This window comes from Bacillus rossius, chromosome 8 (genome assembly GCF_032445375.1).
Source record: "Bacillus rossius redtenbacheri isolate Brsri chromosome 8, Brsri_v3, whole genome shotgun sequence".
In the NCBI taxonomy this organism is placed as follows: domain Eukaryota; kingdom Metazoa; phylum Arthropoda; class Insecta; order Phasmatodea; family Bacillidae; genus Bacillus; species Bacillus rossius.
In genome coordinates this window covers 2,473,052-2,498,277 of record NC_086336.1, presented here as the reverse complement: position 1 = coordinate 2,498,277, position 25,226 = coordinate 2,473,052, and the positions used below count along the sequence as shown (strand labels likewise).

Genomic DNA, 25,226 nt, shown 5'->3' with positions numbered 1-25,226 from the left:
AGGGAAGGAAACATTATCCAGAACCAGATTGCCTAGTTTCTGCGGGTCGGATTTGTGGAGCCGAGCGAGTCCCTGTTCAACTGCTTGGTGGTAATGGCCAAAAAGAAAAATAGGTCACTCCGATTTTGTGTCAATTTTAAACTTGTCAACTCATCACCATCCCGCACTCCAACCATTCATCAACATAACCGACAGTCTTGCAGGGATCGGTGATGCCCGCATATTTTAATTCCTGGATCTGAAATTGAGCTACTGGCATAATGTGGTCAGCACGAATGGCTGCAGACCTATTCCAGCCCTGATTAAATCCAACCTGCTCCTCACATACGCAAGGAGTTGCAGCGGCTGCTGGGACTACTAAATTGGCTCTGGAACTTTATATCAATCTTCGTCAGTGTGACAGCGCTGATGACGGCCCTGTTATCCCTGAAATATAAGTTTTAATGCACAAGCGAGGTAGATCGTGTCCTCAGTGATATGAAATGACTGATCCGAGAGTGTCACACACATCGAAGATCCCATCTACCTTCAGATGATGCCAGCAAGGAGGGTAGGGGTTGAACGACATTTTTTCAAGTGCTCCAGTGCAAAGTTCGGGCCCACTGAACGCAGGTACCACATGAATGAGCAGGAGAGTTTAGTGGTCGAGTGGGTAGTGCAGAGATACCGGCACCGAATGTTGGACCTTCACTTTGAGGGCGAACAACCAGTGCCTGAAGTGTTTGGACTCCATGCAAGGGCGCAAGTCTAATTTCACGAGGTGTGCCCTACACTACAGCAGAACTTCGACTTCCACGTCGAACTTGTACCTCAGCGAGAGAACCAGTTGGCAGAAGTATTGTCTCGTCGGGAAATCACCTGACCCTACCAGGACAGAACACTACAGCCACCCTATATGCCACCATCAAGCCAGCCATAATACCCGACCCAGGCTGTCTCAACGCCCTGGCCGACCCCTTGCAGGTCTTGCACCAGGCCCAGTAGACAGACGCTAACTACACAAACCGGAGTAGCTTCATGCGGGAAACAACTACAGGCATACCAGAGGTGCCTGGAAAGGGTATTGCAAACTAGAGCTCCTGGGGATATGGACACTTGGTGGTCATTCATGCCTGAATCCACATGTTCACTAACGTTTCGGTTCTTCTTCGACCACCACCTCGTGGACTACTGAGGGGCGAAGCAGACTCAGGAGGAACCCCGCCAGAACTTTTACTGGCCTGGCATCACCTGCGAAACGTGGAAATATGTTAGGGACTGCTAGAGGGGCCATCAGAGGAAAACACAGCAGTCAGATGGTGTAGAGCAGCAGTGACCCCAGTGGCTGCGCGAGCTCTTTCACACGGTGGTGCTAGACATAAAGGGTCCATATCCATTCACACAAATGGGAAAGAGCTTCCTAGTTGTTATCACAGACATCTTCAACCGATGGATGTAGGTGATCTCTGTGTAAAATGAGTGGTCTGGGAGAATTGGGGTTCTACTAGAGGATAAATTTTTTTTCCCATTATGGCTTATCCTGAATTTGACTAACAGACAATGGGTGTTAGTTTGGGGGAATGCACTGGCGTGCTGACTGCCATTAATGGGGCATACCCCACCACACCACACCCATACGACTGCCTGTTCTCAACAATGCTAATTAAGTTCAAATGTCCGCGTCTGACAACAGGTTAGCTACACGATGGAGCTGATGGCCAGCCTGATCTCTCAGTCTCACCACTCCAGTGCCGAGCTCCATCCACATGGCACGAAGGTCAACCGCTGATTGACTCGCTGCTCTCTTCTGCATTCCTCTTCCTCCTCGCAGCCGATGGTACGCGAATCTTCTCGAAGTCTACCTCGGGCAGCGTTCTCTCTCTATACAATACTACGATGCTTCATAATTCAAATACATTTATAACCATACAGATACTCTTATGAACTTACAAAAATATACAATTACACTCGTAAATACTTTAGTTTGTGGCCCTTTGTCCTATTACAGACATACATTGTGTGACGATGCTCCATGGAGGTCACAAATGTCAGGAGGGAAATGGCATTGAACATAAATAGAGATTATAAAATAAAATGTACAAATTAATATTGTTTATAATTTTTGATTAAATAAACAATATGTACTCAAAATTTATTTTTACAATTAAAACCAAAAATGTAAATAGAGGTTGAGCTTAAAATGAAGAAATAGTATTTTAAAAAATATCTGAGTGGGCAGTATTTTGGACTACAGCCACCAGGAGTTTTCTATAATGAATTTCCACTACATTGAATGGGAATGTTGTGTATGAAATAACCGTGTCAAACTCGGCCCATCATTTACCACCATTGGCTCAACTGATGCCATATCAAGATTAGAATCATCACATAGCATGTCCACGTAATTTACCAAACAATTCTTTGCAGTCTCCGACGCTTCTCGTGAGATATATGTGTGAGGCTCGTTCGACTGCAAATTTCGCGCCTCGTTTTGCTTCAGTGCAGGGATGTTAGACGTACCAACTTGTTGGTACACATACCATTTTTCAGGGTCTTGTACCATGTACCAAGTATAAATTGTGCTGGTATGCAGAAATACCAACTTTGAACATCGACCATACGCGATGCGCCATGCATTAACAATTAACATTAGGCGTGGACGAATAATTCGAATAGTTGCGTTTTAATAATTCCATCTGTATACGTTTAATAAAACTGCATTTTCAGAGAAATTTTTAAGTGCTAATTTAATTGAAACCATGCATACTAGGTGCTAAAGTTTTTATGGCCATCTTATAATTTCAGAAGCTAGTTCTGTAGAAATTGATCACAGCGCCATGCCGTATTGCCGTCATGGCGTGCGGATTGAATAAAAAATAGGTTACCAACCTTATCATACTTTATTTGTTGACAATTGTGTAACCTTTTATGTTTCCATAGTATATATCGTATTAAAGCAGTTTTTATATATATATATATATATATATATATATATATATATATATAATCTATGAAACAAAACCTACAGGATCTTTGTCAGTGTAAGATCTTGGAGTGTACCAGTTTTTTTTCTTCAGATACCAGCTTTTAGTGACATCTGTACCAGGTTCGTTGAGCCACTGTCTAACATCCCTGCTTCAGTGGCTCATTTCTCTCGGCTTCTTTTTTCCTCACTCGATACCTACGATACTTCTCTGCATTTTACATTGCTTCTGCTCGGGTGATTTCTCTTGTTTTGTTTCTTTTCTCGAAATTTGCGATTAATGGCTCAAAATTATAGCTAGTAACTTTATACGTATTCCACTCAACTATCACCACTCAGTGCTCATTCATGAACAACTCAAAGTTTAAAACACGCAAATCGATTCACAGAATTATTCATATCTGCTGCCATGGAAGACCTTCCAAGGAAACGTCCATCGTGTGAAATAATTCCGTTAATTTGCTGTGTGGCGAGGGTTGGTTTCCGAATATTCTAAAACTCTAATTAAACGATACTCTCGATACTTTTAAAATCGATTATGTAGATAAAAACAACGCAATAGTATCGTAGAGAACAGCAGGTGTTTTCATGTTTGTTGTCACTTGTACGAAACGTACTGATTTTGGACATTTATGTTATTTTGAATCCAAAGTATATGTTCCTCGAATATAATGGATACTTGTGAAAGGTACTTTAAATGTTTTTTGCTAAAAATTACTGCAAGGTTTTGCGCGTGAAGCGAATGTTTTTAATGCCATCTTGTGACCCTATTTTGTGTGAAACGGATTCTGATTTATTGTGGTTATAAGTGAATGTGTCAGAAACGAAATGAATTTTTTTTTGCTTGTCTAGGAATGGATATTGTTGATTTACTTTGCGTTATTTATTTTTGCATCAGGTGACGTATTTAAAGTTTAAAGGACACGTAATGAAGATCTACTTATTTTGAGGTAAGTAGGTCTAAGTAAGACCCGTACTGTGAACCGTTTTCAAGGGGTCAAGTATGTACATATGGGTGGTACGCTACTCGTGTTATCAATCATGCAATTTTTTTTTTTTTCATAACTCAGCGGAATATAGTGTGTTTTTGTCATAAACTTCAAACAGGTTATATGAGAGAGAAACTGAGCATGAAAGTTCCCAGAAACTTTCTTCCTGAATGAGGTCACTGCTTCTGTAGTCCGTCCAATGTCATTATGCATCGAAGTACTGCGAACATGATCAATCTCTTGAGGGCTCGTGTGAGCTTTGTTAGTTTTAGAAATGCTGTTTTTTTTACTTTTTCACACATACTGTAATGTTGAATTGATGGTTAATGTAATCGAAAATGTTTGGTTTAATTTGTTTTTTTAAGTTTTTCAAGTTAATCTTCGTGCTGTTTGCTTGGCTTCGGTTGAATTTAATTAATTGAATTATGGTAATTATATAATATACGAGGCCATCTGGGAAAAAAGCAAATAAAAATTGGAATCAACCAAGTTTTTGGTTTCCTGTCATAGTTTATAATCATTTTGTGAAACAATATTGCAATATTTCAAGTAATTTACAGTTAAGGTGCTGTTTTGATGTTTAGGCTAGGTTAGGTTTGCTGCATTTAGCATTACTACAAATTTGTGTGAGCGGTTGGTTAGGTTAGCTAATTTAGAATACTACTATAAATTTAGTAGAATGTTGGGTTAGGTTAGGTTTACTACTCTGAAAATACTGTATAAATCATGTTAATGGTTGGTTAGGTTAGTTCAACTACATGCATAAAATATATTTAATATGTAATGCCAAAGGACCTTTCTTTTTTTGCAATTATCATTAACATGTGTAAACATTTAACTTTGGAAACATACATTAATAAAATAAATCACCAATATTACAAAATACAAAGAAAAATCAAGAAAAGCACCTTTCCAATATCGTAAAACCACGTGTAACTGAATGTCTTGTTTTTAAATGTTTAACATTGTAAATATCATATCCTTTTATAACCATAATAATGGCATACAATTATAGTGTTCCCATTTTACAGAATAATTAGAAAAGCTGAAAGGAATACATTTAAGATTTTTATATTATTGCTTTCCAATGTTTCCCGCTCCTAAATGATTACAAAATTTATACAAGATATTACCAAATTACCAAATCAGATAACTTAGTAAATTCTATCTGGCATGTTACCCCAACCATCCTATTAATTTTATAATAGGTATATATTTCCTTGATAAATATAGTATATTTTTAAAATTTTTACTTCAGAGCGTAGTATTTTTGATGTAATGTTCCTTATTGGTCCTACAAAATGTTTATTATTTTTAAAGTTGCTAACCTTACCTTACTAACTGTGTTCATACCATTGTACGTACAGTATTTTTAATGTAGCTAGCCTAAGATAACAAAACATCCCAATTTTTATAGCAATTTAAATGTAGCTAACTTAAAAACCATTCTCACAATTTTACATTATTTTAAACTTATCTAATTTAACATAACCAACCATTCAAAAAGTAAACTTCTTGAAATATTGCAATGCCATTTTACATAATAATCAAGTGTAGCATGAGAGAAGCAGTTAAATAGCACTCATATACATACTTTAGTAAAAAATTATGCTGAAGCTGCCCTTGAACAGAATTTTTTTGAGGGTATGTTCACTATTTATAGTTTTACATAATGGTTTTTCATGGCGGTGCTTATGTCATTATTACTTCCATGTTCTTACAGGTCAACTGAGGGGTATTGGGTGTTTTGTGTGGGGAAAATTCAACATTTTGGTTTTACAAAATTGTTTCTTAAGGAAATTACATTTTATTTATTTATTTATTTATTTATTTAAATTTGTTACATGCCCACCGACAGTCTTGGGACTTTAGAGGTGGGCAAGACACAAAACAAGTACAACACAAAACAAGTAAAAACAAACACTATCACAATAAATAGAGACAGCACAGGATAAACACAAAACATGAAAACAGAAATGATATAAATACCAAAAGGACAAGATAACATGACACATTACTTAGCGAAATGTTAATTACATAATTATTAAACTATACACAAAATATATTTAAAAAAATGGATAATACAAAATATAACATGTGAGTAGAGAACAAGTTAAGAGGATAAATTTTTAAGTTTAGACAATTGATTATTATTGTGATTCAACTAATCTGTATATTATGTCATTAAAGTTATGTAGAGTACAATATGTTTGGTATAAACGAGAATTAAATTGTGGTATTTTTAACCCAGTGGTTTCCAGAAGATAAGTACAGTTAATTTTAGCGTTAAAACAATTTTCAACAAACAGAGAATCTAAATATACTCTACGTGCACCAAGAGGAGTTAAAGCAGGTGAAGGAAGGTTTTTTAAGTTTATTAAATTAATTAATTTTGTTTGTATACTTTCTAGTTTATTTGCATCGGCCGACTTGATGTCATTCCAGATTACTGAACAATATTCTAATTTGGACCTTATTAAGGCAAAATACAGGGAGAGAATTGAGTCTGAATTGGTAGCATAAAAAGTAATAAATTTGATCATAGCAAGGGTTTTGCGGGAAGACATGTATAAATAGTTTACATGATTATGGAAAAATAATTTAGAATCTAAAATAACACCAAGATCCTTAATTGTTGAACATTTCGTGATTACAGAGTTTTCTAAAATATAATCAAAATTAAGTGGTTGATATTTCCTTGTAAAGGATATAACAAATGTTTTGTGTTTATTTAGTGTAACCAGATTAAATTTACACCAATTGTTTACTTGGGAAATGTCATTTTGTAATAAAATACAGTCATTCTGTGTTATTATATTCCTAAATATTTTTAGATCATCGGCAAAAAGTACTCCTGTAGAATGGTTGAGAATTTGAGGTAGGTCGTTTATATATAAATTTAAAAAAAAAAAGGTATTGTAAAGTATGCTAGATGATTAATCTAGTATCTATACCATACACAATACCTTACATTAGTTTATGAAGCTATATTTATGAGTGTCTGAATAGTAAGAATGTGTCCTTCACCGATGAAGTCTTATCCCAAGAAACATTTAAACTTCAAGGCTGCGTTCAGTGAGAATCTAGCTGTGAAAGTATATCCTAATTCTTAACGTGTTGAACAACTTGGTATATCAACAAAGAAATAATTTTCTGGCAGTCACATTTTTCACTCTATTTCCAGGCAGATTTCAATTTTACTCCTTCTAAGTAATCATTTGACAGTTAATAAATAGTCATGAAATGGTGTAGACAGCAATTTTCTGGCTAAGCAACAGACTAAAAAAGAGTGACACAAACCTCCTGAAGCCACAAGAATCATGAAGGGATGCAAACGACTGGTTATTGTATGCTGTAGGTTCCTTGTAACTACAGACCAGATCCCGTCCAGATTAAACTGAATTTGCCTTAAAATGCACGTAATACAGGTTTTGGATGGTTAAAACTAAAAATATTTATATTCTTCCCTTCATAAATACAGCTGTTATGATGCGTGCGCCAACTTCTTTGTCTGCATGTTCTTATCTTGGCCACCTGAGACCAGTCTGTGTCAGTGAGACATGTGGTACGTGCGACGCTCGCTGGTGCGTCTAGCGCGGTGTCGCCTCTGGACTGGCTCGCAGTCTTCTCGCCGTCCGTAGGACCACTGTGAGATTCCAGAGGTAACATCAGATGGCGGGAAAATGAAGCTAAAAGTGTAATGCAAGGCCCTTGGGTGCTTTCAAGAATTCGTACTGGGCATTTCATGTTTAAAAAATTATTCTGAAAACACCTGTTTTAGCCCTTTTCACTCTTCTGAAAATAGAGTTTGAAAATGAAATTCGGAAACAGAACTACCCATCAGCCCTCAGGGTATTCTTAAATCCTTTTTGTTAATAGACACCACAAGGATATCTCAAACAGTTTTCAAATTGTGTGGTTTCTTCTGAAGTTCTGCATACCGTACGTGTGCCTAGGTAGGCGGGCCCCTTAAGTTACTAATCACGTTTCCTAGACGTCGTGACTGCATATTTACCAAAAACCAAAACAGAAAGCTCGATTCTGCTTGCCTAAAACAATTTTCAAACAATTTCAGTAGATGACTTACCTCACTTTTTGTAGCACATTCCTCTTACACCTCATTCTGATTTATGTATTCTTTTGTATTATTCAACAATGCTTTTTCAAATATTTTGTATTGTTTTTTATCCATTAAATGCCATATGCATTGTTCCTGCATGATCTTTCCCCATGTTGTGTTCACAGCAACTGCTCTGTCTTAGAAAGGAAGGAAGGTAACACAAAAGTAGCAATGAGTCATCACGACGCCTGTCTCCTACATCCTTTATTGGTGAACATGCCATTTTTTATGAAAAAAAAATGTGGCTATGGTCTGCTATCAAAGAATCTTGACTTGTTGATAATAATAATGGATAAAAATAAAACTAGGTGCTGTTAACTTAAAACTCTCGATTCGCAACTCAAGATTTGTACAGCAATAGAAATGTTTACTATTTTATGTTCATTTAAATGAAAGAAGAGGTTTAGTGTGATTTCTGCTGTTGCAAATTAGATGCTAAATATCTTATGTCAGGCTCATACATTGTTACTTTTAGCGATCAATTGCATCAGATTCTATAATAATTGGCGTGCCTGGATTATTTTGTCACGTGCCACTACTGGCGTGCGTGCCATTGGTTCGCAGTGTCCTTTATCATACTACTCAATATTCCTAGTTCTTTCATTTTAATTTAACAAACAAAATATTCTTCAGACCTCTTGTTTTTCACTGTCATTTTTCACAACACCACACTACTGTTTCCCCTAATCAAAAACATTGATGACATATCGGTGTAGAGAAGTATACACCAAGATGTATAAACATGAGAAATGTGATACATGCAGCTGTCCCGGTAGAAGGTCGTGCCCGAGACGGCCGCTGGACCTTGCAATTGCTCGGTCGTGGAGTGTCCCAGCAGCCTGGGTCAGTGTCGGTACAGAACTACAATAACACCTCCACATGTGGACTAATATTTCTTCTGATCTCCCATTGGTGGAGCTGCCTGTCGGCAATCTTCACATTCTAAAATGTTCACAGAAAAATACAACGAAAACAATTAACAATTATGCCGTGTAAATTTAGATTGATATCAACCTTAATATTAACTGACAGAAGAGAAAGCATGGCCATTAAAGAATTTTTTTTAATATAGTCTTTCTGTTTGAAAGCAGGTTGTTGCGAATGTCGAGGCAGCTGGTATAGCTGGCTCGCTGGGTGAGATGATCATGTTGTTGCGAAAGTACTTTACATATATGAATGGTTTTAATTATTGGTTTGTCCTAATGAAAACACCTCTTTTTCCAAAATATATATATATTTTTTTTAGATAAAAATAAAAATAATGAGTTAATGTATTCAAATTATAGAGGTAAGATTTAAGAGCTCTTAAATTGATTTTACAATATTTTAAGGTTCTTGTCAATTATTATAATAGCATTTTGAATTATACTTCTTTAGGCACTTTATGAAAAAATGATGAAAGAGAATTTTTATAATGTGGGTGCACCTTAAACAAAAATTTTTGCAGGATGAAAAAAGGCTATATACAAATAAAATTTATATATGTGCTTTTCAATCATATACTTAAGTTAGTGCTATTGATTACTGGTCTATATAATTAAAAAATCATATGTTTCTGTATGTATAATATATTATGAATTATTACATATTTATTAATTAAAATTTATCAAGATTATTTTGCTCAATTAAATAATTATTTTTATACAGTGTTTATATTAATTTTTAATACTGATTATTACTTAAATTTTTTCATAAATTGGTTTTATACTTTACTAACCATAATTATAATATCACTTCAGTCCTTTTATTATTTTTTCTTTTAATCATTTACATGCAAAATTAAAGTTTTTATCGCACCAAGTTAGTATAACGTTTAATGCATATATGTAAGTACACATACCCATTTTATTTTGCATACGGAACACTTTTTGGCTGTCTTATTTTCCCAAAACATTTTCCATAGGTCTTGATGTAGCGTAAATATGCCATTTAAACCATTGTTTAATATTATTACCTTGATTTTTTCCAGTTTATGTGATTGTCTACATACAGCCCAAGGAATTGGTGCTTTGATTAAGTTTGTTTTCTCGTCCATATTGATAATATTATTCTTTGAATTAATTAATTTTGCGTAACTATATTAAATATGTTTTTTTAAGGTTAGCAAATAATGTGAGCGGCAAACCGTTTAGTGTTGAACAGCTGACTTTCTGTACAATAGCATGATCTGTGTGGCATTCATTATTTCATGTGGAATACAGGATGCTCCATGATGCTTGCAGTTTAGAAAACTTGAAAATTACGAATAATAAGAAAATGCTTTTGCATAAAATGTTATGTGAAGTATATATTGTTTTCTATTTGCCCATGACTCTGCTTGTTTATTAATAAAATCTAATGTTTTTTTTTAAAAGTGCCAAACATACCACAATAATTCACATTTGATTAGGAACTTTCGTAAACCTGATAACTTCCTTAATTTATTAAACTTCAGTTTGGTGTTCAGAAAGCACACAGAGGAAAGTTCAGAATATTCACAAAAATGAAACTACCATTGCATTCTTAAAGAAAAAAAAAGAAAAAAAATGGTTAATGAATAACTAAACCAAACACTCTGAGGAAAACAATAAGTTTCAATACAATTATTCTTGCGTAGTGGATGTGACATTCATGCCCATGTATGTAGGGTACGTATGGCAGAATTTTATCTGGGATAAAAAGTTGGGTATTCTTGAAACTTTTGAAAACATCTCTCTTTGAAGAAACTCATTTTCACTGAGAACTGCAGAAAACATTAATATAATGTCTCAGGTTGGTACAAATACCTTTCTTATTGATTATAATAAACAGTGTTATACATTTATAGTTCACAGTCAATATATAACCAATAATGTTACGTGGGGCGCGGTGTCCGAGTGGTGTCCCATCAAGGCGACCGGGGTTCGAATCCCGGCTGGGTCAAACCCGGAGTTTCGCAAGTGGGAAATGTGTTGGACGTTGCCGTGGCGAGTGGGTTTTCTCAGGGTGCTCCTGTTTCCCGCACAAATTCATTCCATCGCTGCTCCTACCCCACCAGACTCGTTCTCCGTGCCGGCCGGAACGACAGGTCTGTCCCTCGGACGGGACAGCCGGCTCCTGTGAGTGCCAGCAGACCCTGCCCCATCCGTCAGTCTTACGTGAAATGTGTGTTTTTAATTCTTAATGTTACAGTAGATTCCCGCTCATCGGGTTACCTCGTTAATCCTGATGGGATTTAAATGAAAAAGCAGGATTTGTATTTTTTGTAGGTTAAAAACTTATGTCTAAGAATACAGTAGTAGGCTATTGGAACTAAAATCAAGCTGTAGACAATGTTGTATTTGTGAAGAAAAAGAAGGTTTATTTTTATAGTTTTACCCATCAAAAATTGTATTATGTGCATTTGAAGTCTAATCCAGACTTTCGGTGATCAGGACAGGGTCTGGTTCAGCAAGTGGATTAGTGGATCTTTACTGAACAATCATGCACTATTTTTCAATGAAATAAGTAATTTCTATCCTGAATAGAGTATAACAATACTTATGATGGAGTACTTGTTCATCTCATTTTGCCATCTTACATGAGAAAAGGAGTGTTGCGTCATATGTTCTGACAGTATGAATTTATATCTTTTTAAAATTTTCATAAATATTTTCAAACATGGAATAATTTAAAGATACCTATAAAAACAGATTTGTTTATTACACATGGTATTATACTTTCCCAAAGGTCTGCACAGAAAGTTGACAGAGTGTTGCATGTTCTTATATGTGTACAAGTAACAAATATACTTTTTAATCAATCACCAAGTTTTTCAGTGATAAAACTGATTAATATTTTTGTGTTGAAAATTTTTTTTTGAGTTTATTAAATATTTGTTTTTGTTAATAGTGTTTGCAAAAGTAATTTTTATGGCGTTGTACTAACCAAGTTATATGTTTGGAAAACATTTTGTAGTGTATTGTAAGTCTCTGGTAATCTGAGATCTAACTGTTCTAATATTGTCAGTTAATTTAATTAATTGGACATGTTATTCTCTACTTTATGTTGATTAGATAGTTGGAGAAGGGTTGTTTACACCTACAACTTACATGAACTTACTTCCAGAGGTGGATACGTTCAAGGTTACTTGGGATTTAAACCCAGAACCTTTATTATTCTTTCGGGCTGGCCTTTGCCACGGAGATTACTGTTTTAACGATAGTTAAGATTATTAGATAACCAAATATGTGTGGTTATTGAAAACATCTGGCTAACGGTAAATGTTCGCAGGCTGTGTCGAGTTGTGCTGTTGTCCACGTATCGGCTCCACTGCGGCTGAACTTATTATTTACACAGTGGTGAGTGCCTCTTTGGATGGTTACAGTATTATTTGCTAGCTCTTGATAGCTTATCATTAATTGTGCATATTGTTAAAAAATAGTTGCTTTTTTTAATGGCTTCTTGATTTTTCTTCCAGAAATCATCCAAAACTAAACAGTCAAACCATTTTAATTATTTATCGTTGATCCTGGTAGTTTATCTGATATAATGATGAATTTATTTTTTTTAAGTCAGGGGCCATGCGTCACTGCAAGGTAGTTTGGGAGTTGCTAAATTTTGACCGTTGGTAATTGATGATGTTGCGATTCACAAGTGCCCCAGTGTTAAGAGAAAGTTGCCCCAAAAAGCTCACCAGCAGAGTGTAGACTCACGAGGTAATGCTCTTGTACCTCACTGATGTTTGACTGGTGGCTACTAGCAACAGTACAAGTGATCATCACACAGCCAAAATGATTATCTAACATTTACCTTAGAAGATACACAAATAAGTTTAGAAAATATAATTATGTGTAGGTAAGATTTCTTGATTCAGCTGTGTAATTATCCTGTTTTGCAATGACACCAGCAGTAGCTTGGCTTCTGGGTTGTAGCCGTGTCCTTGGCGAATAATTCACAGACGTTTCGGTCGACATTGCAGTCGCCATCATCAGGGAGCAGTTACATACAGTAGGTACATCTACAGTAGCAGTAGGTAGGTAACTGTAGAAGGTAACTGCTCCCTGACGATGGCGACTGCAACGTCGACCGAAACGTCGGTGAATTATTCGCCAAGGACACGGCTACAACCCAGAAGCCGAGCTACTTCAGACAATGGCCGTGGAAGCCTGCGAACATTATTAAATGACACCAGCAGTTGAAGCTCGTAGGCATGCTACACTTTTAAGTTGTGGAGCAGTTCTGTGCATCTAGCGAAGCTGTGCCGTCCGCTATGCTGAGTAGGAGTTACTGGCAATGTTGGTTTGCAAACGAATACGTAGCTATGTGTTAAATGCTTTTGTGTGATTTCAGTTGCATTCTGAATAATTAATGTTCATAATGCTTGGTATTGGGTCTGGGCAGTCAATTATTTGTTGGATATGTTGTTCACATTAACATGATGTTCAACTATGTATGGGGTGATCATATGCTTTTTCTTAGATGGTGCATATACAGTTCTTCTATAGGTGCTTGCTGCAAAGTAATTATTTAAAATAGTTTTTGCAGTAAAGTGCACTTTTTATGTCGTATTTGAATATGAAATGTACTGAATCTACTGAATGTATGTACCATTTGTTTCCGGATACGAATAGGTGAGTAGCTGCATAGACAAATGACTTCTAAGACGGTCTTGAAATATGTGAGAACAAACACATTGTTATCTTCTCCCAGAAACGTTGTCTGTTTCTGTATATCATTGTCTGCATGTTGCACCCAAGCCTGTGTGTGCAGGCGGTAGTAAGATAAACAATAAACTACCTGTGCTCACGGTCAAGGTAATACAAACACTTCTGCGGTCATCCCGTGTTTTGAAAAGAAAATTTCCCAACCTATCACCATAGACAATTTAACTTATACATTGCTCGTTCTATAGCAAGTATTTTTGTGTGAACTTGGTAACAAATTGAAAAAGGTAGATTAGTAGTGTATTTTAAAACTATTTATTCTTAATATTTTTTTTTCAAATAAAGGCATATAGCATTTGCTTCTGTGTTTTATTAATGTCTTGTCAATGTTCAGTTGCACGTGCGAGCAATGTATAGCAAGCGATGAGTCGAACAGTCAGTCCAAACAATCTTTGTGTGTAATATCTTCCGATTTGATTTTAATATTTTGTATGTTATTTACCAATATTATTTAGAATGAATTTCTTTGAATAATTTTAGATTTTTTGAGCGGACTGTTTCTACTCGCCCCGTTTTAGGGTGATGATAATTGGCCACGAACAAAACGACAACAGTTAAGGACAGTAGTACCCTGTAGCAGACGGAATACTGGCGCTGGTAGGCCGAAGTGAGGGCAGAGCAGAAGTACCCTTGTGGAGCGCCACAGCGACCGTCTGGGTGCTCCGATTGGCCACCGGAGAGAGGGCGCTGTATTGCCATTGTAGTGCCCCAGTGGTGTCTGAGGTCTGCCAAGTCTAGCGTGCAAGGTTGCTCGATATGAAAACAGATGAGCCAATAATGTCACAATAGGAAATGCGAAAGGTGATGTGTCTCTTTAAACATTTACATCAAACACGGGATTTATTTTACATTAGATAAATATTAAATGAAATTTTTCATACATTGATCCGAATGGGCGTAGTTAAAATGTTATATGTATATGTACATACCAAATCATGATGTTTTGTGGTTGTAGATATTCAGTAAAATGCTTCTCTGTATGATAATTATTCTTTTTATTTTTTTTACTTGTATTTCATTTACGATGCCTGACGATAGGAAAATTCTTTAGTCATACAAAGTTCAAGGGTTCTGAAAAGAGTGGTAACAACATTGCATCGTAATGTTGCTATTGCGAACAGGGGCAGATACAGAAGCTAGACAGTTGTTCAAGGGTGGGTTGGGGTGGGGGGCTGTGGAAAGTTATTTGATACAAAGTTTGTTGTGATCATCCTTTAAGCCTGTCGATCTGCCTCTGACAACCAAGACAGTTAATTTGCTTTATACTTTTGACTTCCTTAGAAATGCTGGTGTGGGGGACAAACTGTTTGAAGGCAGTGCAGTACTCTGTAATATTCATGATAATTCTGCAATTAGTGTTGCTGCTATTATTCATTCGTTATTTTATAGTTACTGACTAAGCGATTGGTTTATTAAGTAAAATTTAATCCAGAAATAATACACTTAATAATAGCTGTTAACTTAACTTTAATTCCTTCATAAACTCTGATCCTTTGACACAACTAAGCGTACAATACCTTTGTTCACTTTTGTAAATATGTGTGTTATATGCTGACTACACATCAGATGGGATAAATGTTTTCCTGCCTGTGAAGGGACTTGGATTTGTTCCATGCTTCTGGAATGGTACAAAGTTCACGCATAAAATGTTAAAAGAGGTGGAATCAATTGGCAGTGTAACAGCCACACGATATAACTGCACCAATGATGAAGTATTCAGTGAAGAGTGGGGTGGCGCAGGTGGTAGTTTCCAAGGAAGACTCGCTGGGAGAGTCACGGCGGGGGTACGGAAGGTAGAGTCGCGCTGCACGTGGTCACAATCATGGTGACGGGTAGAGCAGAGAGGGGCAGAGGGAGACACACAGCTGGGGCGCGAGAAGGCGATGGTAAGGCTGGTGAGGCTGTAGAAGGTGATCCAGAGGGAGGAAGGACCATGCAGGGAGTGGAGGCACTGGTTCCTGGAGGAGATGTGTGTGAGCGGTACAGAGGACCTACAGAGAAGGCTAAAAGAAATGGGAGAGTAAGCCCAATTAGCACGATTTTTTTTTTTTTTAATTTTAATCTGTTTTTCCAACAAAATATTTCAGAATGTTTACTGCTGTACGGTTGTTCAACCGTCAGTCACATTATTTACAAACGTGGGCTTATTCTACAGAGTAACTGTTTCTGGAAAAAATTGGCAATTAATTACTCATTCTGAAGGTTGATTAAAATAGGTTAGCAACATTAATGGTACGTATTATAAACTTATAGTACATATTTTTAATGTGCCATTTTTAATGTAGCTGACGTAACCAACCTTTCACGGGTCTTCTACGTGGCCTTGGGCTGGCGGGAGTGGTCATCAGCTTGAATGTCGTACAAACCATCACTCAAACCCTTTTATACTTTTCATTAGCCTTCTATTTCTCTGCAGTTCGACGTTATTTTGGAATTTTGGTTATCTTAATCTCACTAGCTTATAGTAATAAAATATAGTTGGAACAAAATTTATAAAGATAAATTTTAGATGTTATACCCAAGACTGAGTGACAGATTGATTCCGTTTTCCTCAAGAGTGCCTTTTTTAAGAGTAGGGTGGTGCAAAAGTATTGGGTGTTGACAGCATGTTTTCAACGGAAATGTGTTGCAGGTACTAGATATCCGGGAAGCTGGATACTAAAGGCGTGGAGATGAACTTCACGCCCTTCGGCGGCCACTTCGGTGGCTCGCTCCCCACGGCCACGGTGCACCAGTTCGCCACGGCCAAGTTCGCGCACAACGTGGCGGCGGCCGGCGGCCAGGTGCTGGGCGTGCTGAGCGGCGGGGAGGGGGGCGTGCATTACCTGCGGCCCGTCGACCCCAACGGCTTCACGGTGGCCGCGCACGGCACGGGCGGCGGGCAGCAGCAGACCATCATCACCCTGCCCATCACCATCGCGGGCAAGCCCGGGGAGGCCGGCCAGCCCCAGCAGACGGTGCAGATCCAGGTGGTGAACCCCAACGTGTCGCTGGCGGGCGGGGCCAGCCCCACGGGCAACGGCGCGCCCAAGTACCACCTGTCCCCGCTGTCGGTGCACCACTTCCCGCAGGGCATGCTGACCATGGCGTACGGCGGGCAGGTGGCGGAGGCGGGCGAGGAGGGGGGCGCGGGCGACGGGGTGGTGCCCAAGGAGGAGCAGTCCTTCCCGGGGGCCGCGGAGGCGGGCGAGCTGGGCAAGGCCACGCAAACGCCCGGCGACGAGGAGCGAGACAAGGCCGACCCCCTGCAGCACGTCGTCATCAAGGAGGACGACGAGCTCAAGGACGGGGAGGGCGCGGGCGTGCCCGCCGCCTGGCACGGCATCCCCGCCTCGGGCACCACCGTGGCCGACTACCTGTCGCGCCTGCAGGGCGCCTCGCTGCCCCTCAACCTGCACCACTTCCTCAAGTTCTCCGCGGAGACCATCAAGCGGGAGGCGGCCATCGAGTCCTCCCCGCTGTCGGGCTCGGACCTGGTGGAGGCGGCGGTGGGCGTGGAGGAGGAGCGCGAGCCGGCCCCCTCCGGCAAGCAGAAGAAGAAGAAGAAGTACAAGAAGAAGCCGCCGAAGCCTCGCCGGCCGCGGCCCGGCCAGGTGCACATCGCGACGGCGCTGGACGGCACGACGCTGTACTGCTGCCCCGAGTGCCACATGGCCTACCCCGAGAAGGAGCTCTTGGAGCAGCACCTGGTGGGCCACAAGATAGAGAGGCGGTTCATCTGCGGCATCTGCGGGGCCGGCCTGAAGCGCAAGGAGCACCTGGAGCGCCACAAGCTGGGGCACAACCCCGACCGGCCCTTCATCTGCTCCGTGTGCCACAAGGGCTTCAAGCGCAAGGAGCACCTCAACCTGCACTTCGTCATCCACTCGGGACAGAAGACGGAGGTGTGTACCGAGTGCGGGAAGGGTTTCTATCGCAAGGACCACCTGCGGAAACATGCTCGCAGCCACATAGCCAAGCGTGTCAAGGAGGAACTGCAACAGCAGCAGCAGCAATTGCAGCAGCAGCAGCAGCAGCAGCAGCAGCAGCAGCAGCAGCAGCAGCAGCAGCAACAGCAGCAGCAGCAACAACAACAGCAGCAACAACAACAGCAGCAGCAGCAGCAGCAGCAGCAACACCAGCAACCTACAACAGTGTCTGTGCCGATGGTGACTACGGTTGTGCTGCCCACTGCAGCGGAAACTGGGGCGTTGTTACTCCAGCACCAAGGGCAGTAGGTCGCGCGTGGTCAGGACGTAAACCTCGCCATGAGGAAATGATGTGTTTCTTTTGTTCCACTTGCTCTCTCAGTGTGAGGATACGACGCAGCTGCTCAACACTTTCGAACGTATACTCTCTACAATAATTTTAAAAGTTAATAATAAAATTATTATTTTATACAAAAATAGAAATTAATTTAATATATAAATATATAATTCATCCAGCTTTTTAGCATGCTGTCATAAAGTATTTTCCCATAATTTAATACAAATATAATGTATCTCAGTTTTTTGTTCACCCCTATTGCCGTCATGCCATCTTACATACTTACGTACAAGGTAACTGCACGTTGAGCATACGGGATGATGTGATGTGAGTAGTTTATAAAATAACTGATTCCTCCCAATGGCTCTGTTGCTGTGTGCTTCTTCCACGACCTTCTCTTCGCTGGTGTGTTTCATCGTGCACAATATCTTGCAAAATCTTAATTTTTAAAAAAATGATTAAAATTTTTTTTTCTGTACATTTATACATTAAAATAAAAAAAAATGAATTGATTGAAGAAAAAAAAGTTAATTAAATTTTTTTTCTCTGTACAGTGATACTTTTCAAGATTATAAAATGAATTGATTTCATGAAGTACAAAAATTAATTTATTTGTTATAAATTTTTTATATCGAACATTATATTTGTAGGCATGCAGTACAATTCTGTAAACAAGCTAAGTCGAAAACTTAAGTCAAAATTGACTTGGGTGAAGCTTTGTAAGCTGTGCTGGGTGTAAAGAAAATGACAACTGTTTGGTTGCACCTGCGGCACACATTGCTTCGAGGTTGTGACGACAGTGCCGGAGGTAGTGATGGTTGGTCTAATCTTGGCAGCACAGAGTGCCGATGCAGCTAGGGCCCACAGCTTTAAGTCTTTTACAAAGAAGACCTTTGAGTAGTTACCATTTGTAACGAGGCTGCTAGCATCACACACAGGGGTATTCTGTGTAAAAAGCTGGCCAAAATTATATTTCTTTGTTAGTATTTATTTCATATTGCTTCATAAGTATTTTAGATGTCATTTTACTTATTTTGGTGTGATATAAGCTTGTCTTACAACACACATAAACAAATTATTAAATGGTTAAGTTCAACCACCAGTAAATATAGTTCTAGTTAATTTACCTTACACTACTTAACTAGGATGCAAGCAGTCTTTCGGAAGCCATTTATTTCATGAATGCCTAGGCATTTCGCTAATCTTTCTTCCTCCTCCTCTTCCAGGTTCTGTGTTGTACTTGTTTCCGCTTGAATATGTATCGTTTGCGTCATGAGAAGTTCTAATGCCTCTTCAGAGAACGACTTCTTTTTGCTTCTTACCGAAAGCCGGGAAAACGACAGTAGAGGGTCGAAGTCGGTAACAATCTATTCAGTACGTCCTTATTACATGTTAATCTGGAGAACTTTCTTGCAACATCCATTCTGTAGTGATGAAAGTGCTTGTTTCTGGCTTCAGTAGCTTCTTCTGAAAGCTGGCCTATTGGTAGAATCGCATGTTCCATAATAGTTGGTCCATGAGCCAATATTTTATGTATAGTGGGTGAAATTGGATGCCACCCATAGAGCCTCACACAAAGTTCAGTAGTTTCCCTACAGAAGATCTCACATTTAATAATCTGTATGCTATGACCACTTGCAAGTGTTTCTGAAATAATTCTAATCCTATCAATGAGGTCAAAATCAACTCCAGTTATTCTTGAAGCTGTCTGTGGATCGGAGAAGAATCTGCGCGAAGAGTTACCAAAGCTTATCTTCTTCGGAAATCATTTCTAGAACATTTTCTAGATATTTACACAGTCGTGAAATAGTGTGGTCTAACAAATCTTATAAGTTGGTTTCAGCGCAAGTTTCAGTAATATGAAACGAATCGACTTTCAGATAGCATTCGGCTTTAGCTTGTATTAATGAATAACAAGGATAGAGTTTTTTGTTTGAATTTGACTTAAGTTGTACTGTCTTCGCGACAGACTGGCTTCCACAAACATTGATAGTTTTTGCATTGTAGTCAAGGGCTGCATGCTATTTTTTTTTTGCGCTGTTGCTGGAAGCTCTTTTCGGAGATTTTGACATTTAGCAGATGCATCAGTTTTGCCAACAGCTCTTAAACTCATTTGTGCAGCATAGTGCTGATAACAAGCGCTTGCGGTGTGCGGAATGACTCGCTCCCAATTGGTGCTGCAACGAGGATAATGGGTCCAGACTAACAGATAACTGCCATTTGTTGTAATGTATATTTCACTTCTTGGAAATAGTGTTCCTTTTCTCGTCTGTCTGTTAACATTTGTTATTTCGACTTTTGGCCAGCTTTTTAAGCAAAATACCCCCGTGTGCGTCGTGGCAAGCCTTTACAGACATCAGGTGGCCGCGCCTCCCGTTGCACTGGCCGGCCGCGCTGTGAACGCGATCTCTCGCACGTCTTCAAGCAGTACTAACTGCCCTCCCTCGTATCTGAAATACTTAGGCCCCAGCATTGCCACATCAAGTGACTTCCAAGTAATTTTCTTTTTTAAAATTTTGGATGTCAAGTTTTTACACGTATGTTTTTGACTTTAATTTTGTTGGTGTAATTTTGCTGCACTGTCCGTAACTGTGAATCATGAGACACTTTTTCAGTTCTGTTTCCTACCTTGCAGATGTTGGCATTCTAAAGCAGCAGTTCCCAATTTTTTTCGCCCAGGGAACCGTATGATCAACTTTGATCACAGCTTGTATATTTATAACAGTAAAATCCTCTGAAGACATTTGTGGAGGTTCCCAAAGTATTAAAGCATACTAACAAAAAAACATATTAAAAAAGGTAAAATTAATCCTGTGTTATTATTCCAGGTGTAATTTTACAGCTGAATTGCAATGAGGCAGTGTCTTGCAACAGAAGTTTGACTGTGTTTGTGCTAGGAAGCTTATCCGTATGTTTGTGCTAGGAAGCTTATCCGTATGTTTGTGCTAGAAAGCTTATCCATATGTTTTTGCAAGCAACCCCTATCAAAAGTTAGTTATTTTTAAGAAACATTATAAACCGTTATTAAAAACTGATAATCATATATAGTCTACTTTTGCAGGTTTTCGTTAACCATCATTAGTGTCTTGTGGGTTCTTGTTAATGCTAATGTTCACTTCAAAGTTCTCATTAACTAATTGGTACTAGAAGTTGTCTTTAGCCATGTTAATGAAAATATTTGTTTGTAGTAGTTTTGAAATGCTGATACAAATATTAATAGTATGAAATGGCAGGTTGAAGGGAAAAAAGAAACATGTTTTATCAAAATAAATGAAAATTTATTTAATTTTTATTTTACAGTTAAATTTTGAATATAAATTATAATATGCTTTGAATTTTTGTGTACATTGCAAATTAAAAATGAATCTAACTTTCTGCTACCATTTGTTTTTTAAATATTAGGATAATGAAATAAAATCCAGCAGACTACCTTTTTTGGTGTACCTTGTAAAAATAATTTTTATCCTTGGTCTACTTTGTAGGTTAAATGACTAGTCTTTGTAAACCTAAAAGTTCTATAGTCGAGAAAGCAATGATGTTGAAATAGGCCTACCCATGGTACGTTAGGTTCGGTAGATACGACCGTTCTGTGGTGAATAGGCTGCGAACTTTCTTGACTTGTAACATGCCAAACTCTAATTCCGATTGGAGGTCTTGTTTAATCAAGATGATTTACTGTCTGTAATAGTAACATTCACTTAGAAATGTAAAAATTAATAATGAAAATAGTGCTTGTAGTATCTATTCTTTAATTTTTTCCCAGGGACATATTGAAATTGGGAATTTTTTTTGAAATTAAACAGTAAAGTTGGTCAAAAACAAAATATTTTGTTATAAAACAATATCATGTGGCTTTTTAAAATTTTAAGTAAAAATAGGGTGCTGCTTCAAATGAAGTATTTCTAAAAATATTTTGCTGCTAACCTGTCTCCCCCAAGCTCCTTGGTACATGGACGTAGCGGTGCATGCGCACGTCTACCGGCTTCAGTTTCATCCCCTGACCTTAGACAATTGTGCAAGCATAAGACAGCACTCCCTCTCTGGTTCTTATTTGTTGCTCATCAATTATAAAATATTTACTACAAAAACTGTGTGTTTTATTAACTATACTAATTTTTTGAAAACAATGGTAGGAATTTCAGAAATAGTCTATGGGAAACTATTATTTAACTAGCTATCACTCTTTTATCGCACATTTCATTTCCACGTTGTGTTATTGCATCTGGTGTCTGTTTTCAAAATTAATTTTTTTAATATTTATTTTCTAAGAAAACCTTTCTACTAGTGTAAAATCTGTTCGCAAACTGCTTATAATTTCCTCTATATAACATTAACCTGTAACGTAGTTACTGATGGTTTATGAAAAAAGAAAGACTTAATACGTAATTAGAGGCAAGATTATATGGTGAATAGCGATAAAACGGAAATAACAGCGAAACAGAAATCAATACACAGCCAAACAGCGAAATGCAAGCCAGTACACCACAGAAGGCCTGTTTTACGTTGACACGGAATCAGAGTTGGATGACGTAAACGGAAACATAGTTGGATGACGTAAACGGAGACAGAACACCCAGAACATTTCCCCATCCTGTCTGCTGCTTCTGCAACGCGTGGAAACGTAACAAATGACAACCAATGAGATTTAAATTCACAGTTTAAAAATATTAATTAAATTTAAAAAAAAATTAAGCCCTGAGAACATAACATGATCAGTATTTAGTAAAAAAATAAACCACAAAGTAATTAAAGAGCAGTAGACAGGCTTGTACTTAAAAAAAAATTTTGTGTGTTTAAAATGTAAACAAACATGGATACCACCACAGCTAAATTCTCAGCTTCTTTTGGTTGCTCAAAGTAAGGTAAACGGAAGAGGTCAGCATTGCTGAGCTAATCCGTGTGGGTTCGTGTCTGCATGCGGACCATTGTAGATACTCCGTTCCGCGAGTTCCGTCTCTGTTTACGTGATCCATCTCCGCAGAACGGGCCTATCACTGAAATGCAAGCTAAATTCACCACATAACACCGAAATGCAAGGCAAAATACAAAATCATTTGGTTTTGTCTATGAAAATACAGAATTAAATTCATAAATCTTTAGTTTGGGCTTTTATTTAAAATCCTAAAATATTATGTACTGTTTAAAAAATTTTTTTTGGGACTTTGAATAAACTTCAACCCCACAATGAAATATTTTTTTCCCACTGCTTAAACAGTTATGTAGGTTTTGTAGTTCCATTAACACCATATATTGTTTTGGTATTAAAGTAATTTTATTTATTTATATATATATATATCTCTTTTTATATATTTTTTTTTGCAGGATAATTTAAAATAAAAAATATAATAACAAAATTGTGAAAATATTAAACCATGAAGTCTTGGCTCTATCCATTGCTTTTTAATATTTAGCTCTGCAGTTTATATTCTATTTATAACTTCCATGTGAACTAAGGAACATTACAGAAGAATATTGAATGTTCTAGTTGCAGTTTTTTGTTTAAATTACTCTCATCTATGTACGTAGTATTGTTTTATGAACACATTGTGTCATGCCACAAATTTTTGAAGCAATTGATCTGAGTAATTGTGCTCAATATGTACTTTATACATATGTTTGAATTTTTAATGATGATATGTTTGAATTTTTAATGATGATGAAGATGAAATCCAGTATACATAGCCAATAAGTATGCATGTTACAAAGTTCAGTAGTAACACCGTGTGGTAAAAGGAAAACATTCTTTTGTAATGTTGTTATGTAATTATTTTAAAAACAGATGTAAAATGAAATTCTCTGTTCAATTTATCCTAACCTTGATGCGAGGATTAAGTTACAAGGATATTGGTGAGAACCTGTAAAAGTGGCCCTAAATATAAGCTAGATTTAATTCAGCGAAAGTTATGTATATATATGATAAAATAACTGAAATTTGGTTTTAAAAAATATTGATTATTTAATCAGATTGCTAGCCCAAGTTCACTGACCACTGTCCACTATTAATTCCACAGGTGAGTTTTGAGTGTTATCAGAACAGCCATCACAAGTGTAGGATGCCATGGTATTAACTTCCATGAACATTACAATTCTGTATTAACTTTCTCACACCTTCCGTTTCAAAACTAAAGGATAGGCAAATACCTTTTCTGTATGAATGCAATTTGAAGTTGGTTTGTTTCTGTTAGTGCTGGGCTGAATCATATGGTTATAATCGTCATTTATGACATCTGAGAACTTAGCTTTTACTTCTTTGGTATGAAACTCATGCAAGGAATCATGAATAATTTATTCTGAATTGTCGGCTTAATAAGCAGTTTATTCTCACCTTATCTGCAATAGAGAACTTTCTTTACCTACAGGGAACTTCCCACCTAAAGAGAAATTGATATGATAAATAAAAATGAGGATGATAAAAAATAAAATTGACTGAAATTTCACTTCTTCCTTTTGTTAACATATCACCTGCCATCTGTAAGGTCATCTAAAGTGTCTGTAAGTTATCCTGGTGGTCAGGCACTGGGAGATATTCATTATGCAGAGCAGTGAAGAGTACAGTGGGCTCGGTCGGGGAGCGTTATTCACAATTCCTGCATTATTCACAATCATAAAGCAAATTCACAATTGTGAAATGACTGTGTCAGATTGTCCCATCACTAGTCTGGGCTTGGTAACATTGCTCGGGAACAGAGCATCACACAGTGAATCCCTAGTAAAGTTAAATTAAATGTAGTTTTTTTATTGATCAATAACAAAACTGCATTAATATAACTCAGTTTTTTGTTTTACATAATGCGTACCCTTGACCATCATCAGACCTATGTTCTTAAGAACATGCTTACTCGTTCAGAGCTAATGCTTGTAACACATGTGAGAATTGCTGGTGGAAAGTGTTCAGCAAAATAAACACTGTGATCCGCTGGTTACCAACGTTTACAATCACAAACTTAACGTACAATCCAAGGGCGTAAATCCTAGGAGGGGGGTGTGGCTTGCGCTTGCAAAATTGTAACTGAAAATGGGAATGATGAGATTATCTCTCCCCCCTCCCCCCTGAGATTCATAAAAATTTTCACCTTTGCATACTCAATAGAACACCTGTCCCTGTGGTCATTATATTATTTATCATGTTTGTTGCCATGATGATGCCATTTTATTTCAAACCGTTGGTTATTGAAATTTTTTTCTTTGTTTGCTGGCCAGATTTCAGTTTGGTTTGTGCTTGCCACTGAAATCACGAGAGTGACACG

General features: G+C 37.8%; 1 protein-coding gene across 3 annotated transcripts; it reads left to right on the top strand.

Annotated features, from left to right (window-relative positions):
* Positions 1-3,507: 3,507 nt before the first annotated feature.
* Positions 3,508-24,902, top strand: LOC134535476 (transcription factor E4F1-like). 3 transcript variants are annotated; one of them, XM_063374588.1, is made up of 4 exons: positions 3,508-3,650; positions 3,861-3,912; positions 12,302-12,369; positions 16,367-24,902. In XM_063374588.1, exon 4 carries the CDS (start codon positions 16,407-16,409, stop codon positions 17,949-17,951), a length of 1,545 nt encoding a protein of 514 aa, XP_063230658.1. In that variant the 5' UTR covers positions 3,508-3,650; positions 3,861-3,912; positions 12,302-12,369; positions 16,367-16,406; the 3' UTR covers positions 17,952-24,902. The 3 variants fall into 3 exon arrangements, with proteins under 3 accessions (XP_063230658.1, XP_063230659.1, XP_063230657.1); XM_063374589.1 differs by lacking the exon at positions 3,861-3,912; XM_063374587.1 differs by having other exon boundaries at positions 3,508-3,912.
* Positions 24,903-25,226: the final 324 nt, after the last annotated feature.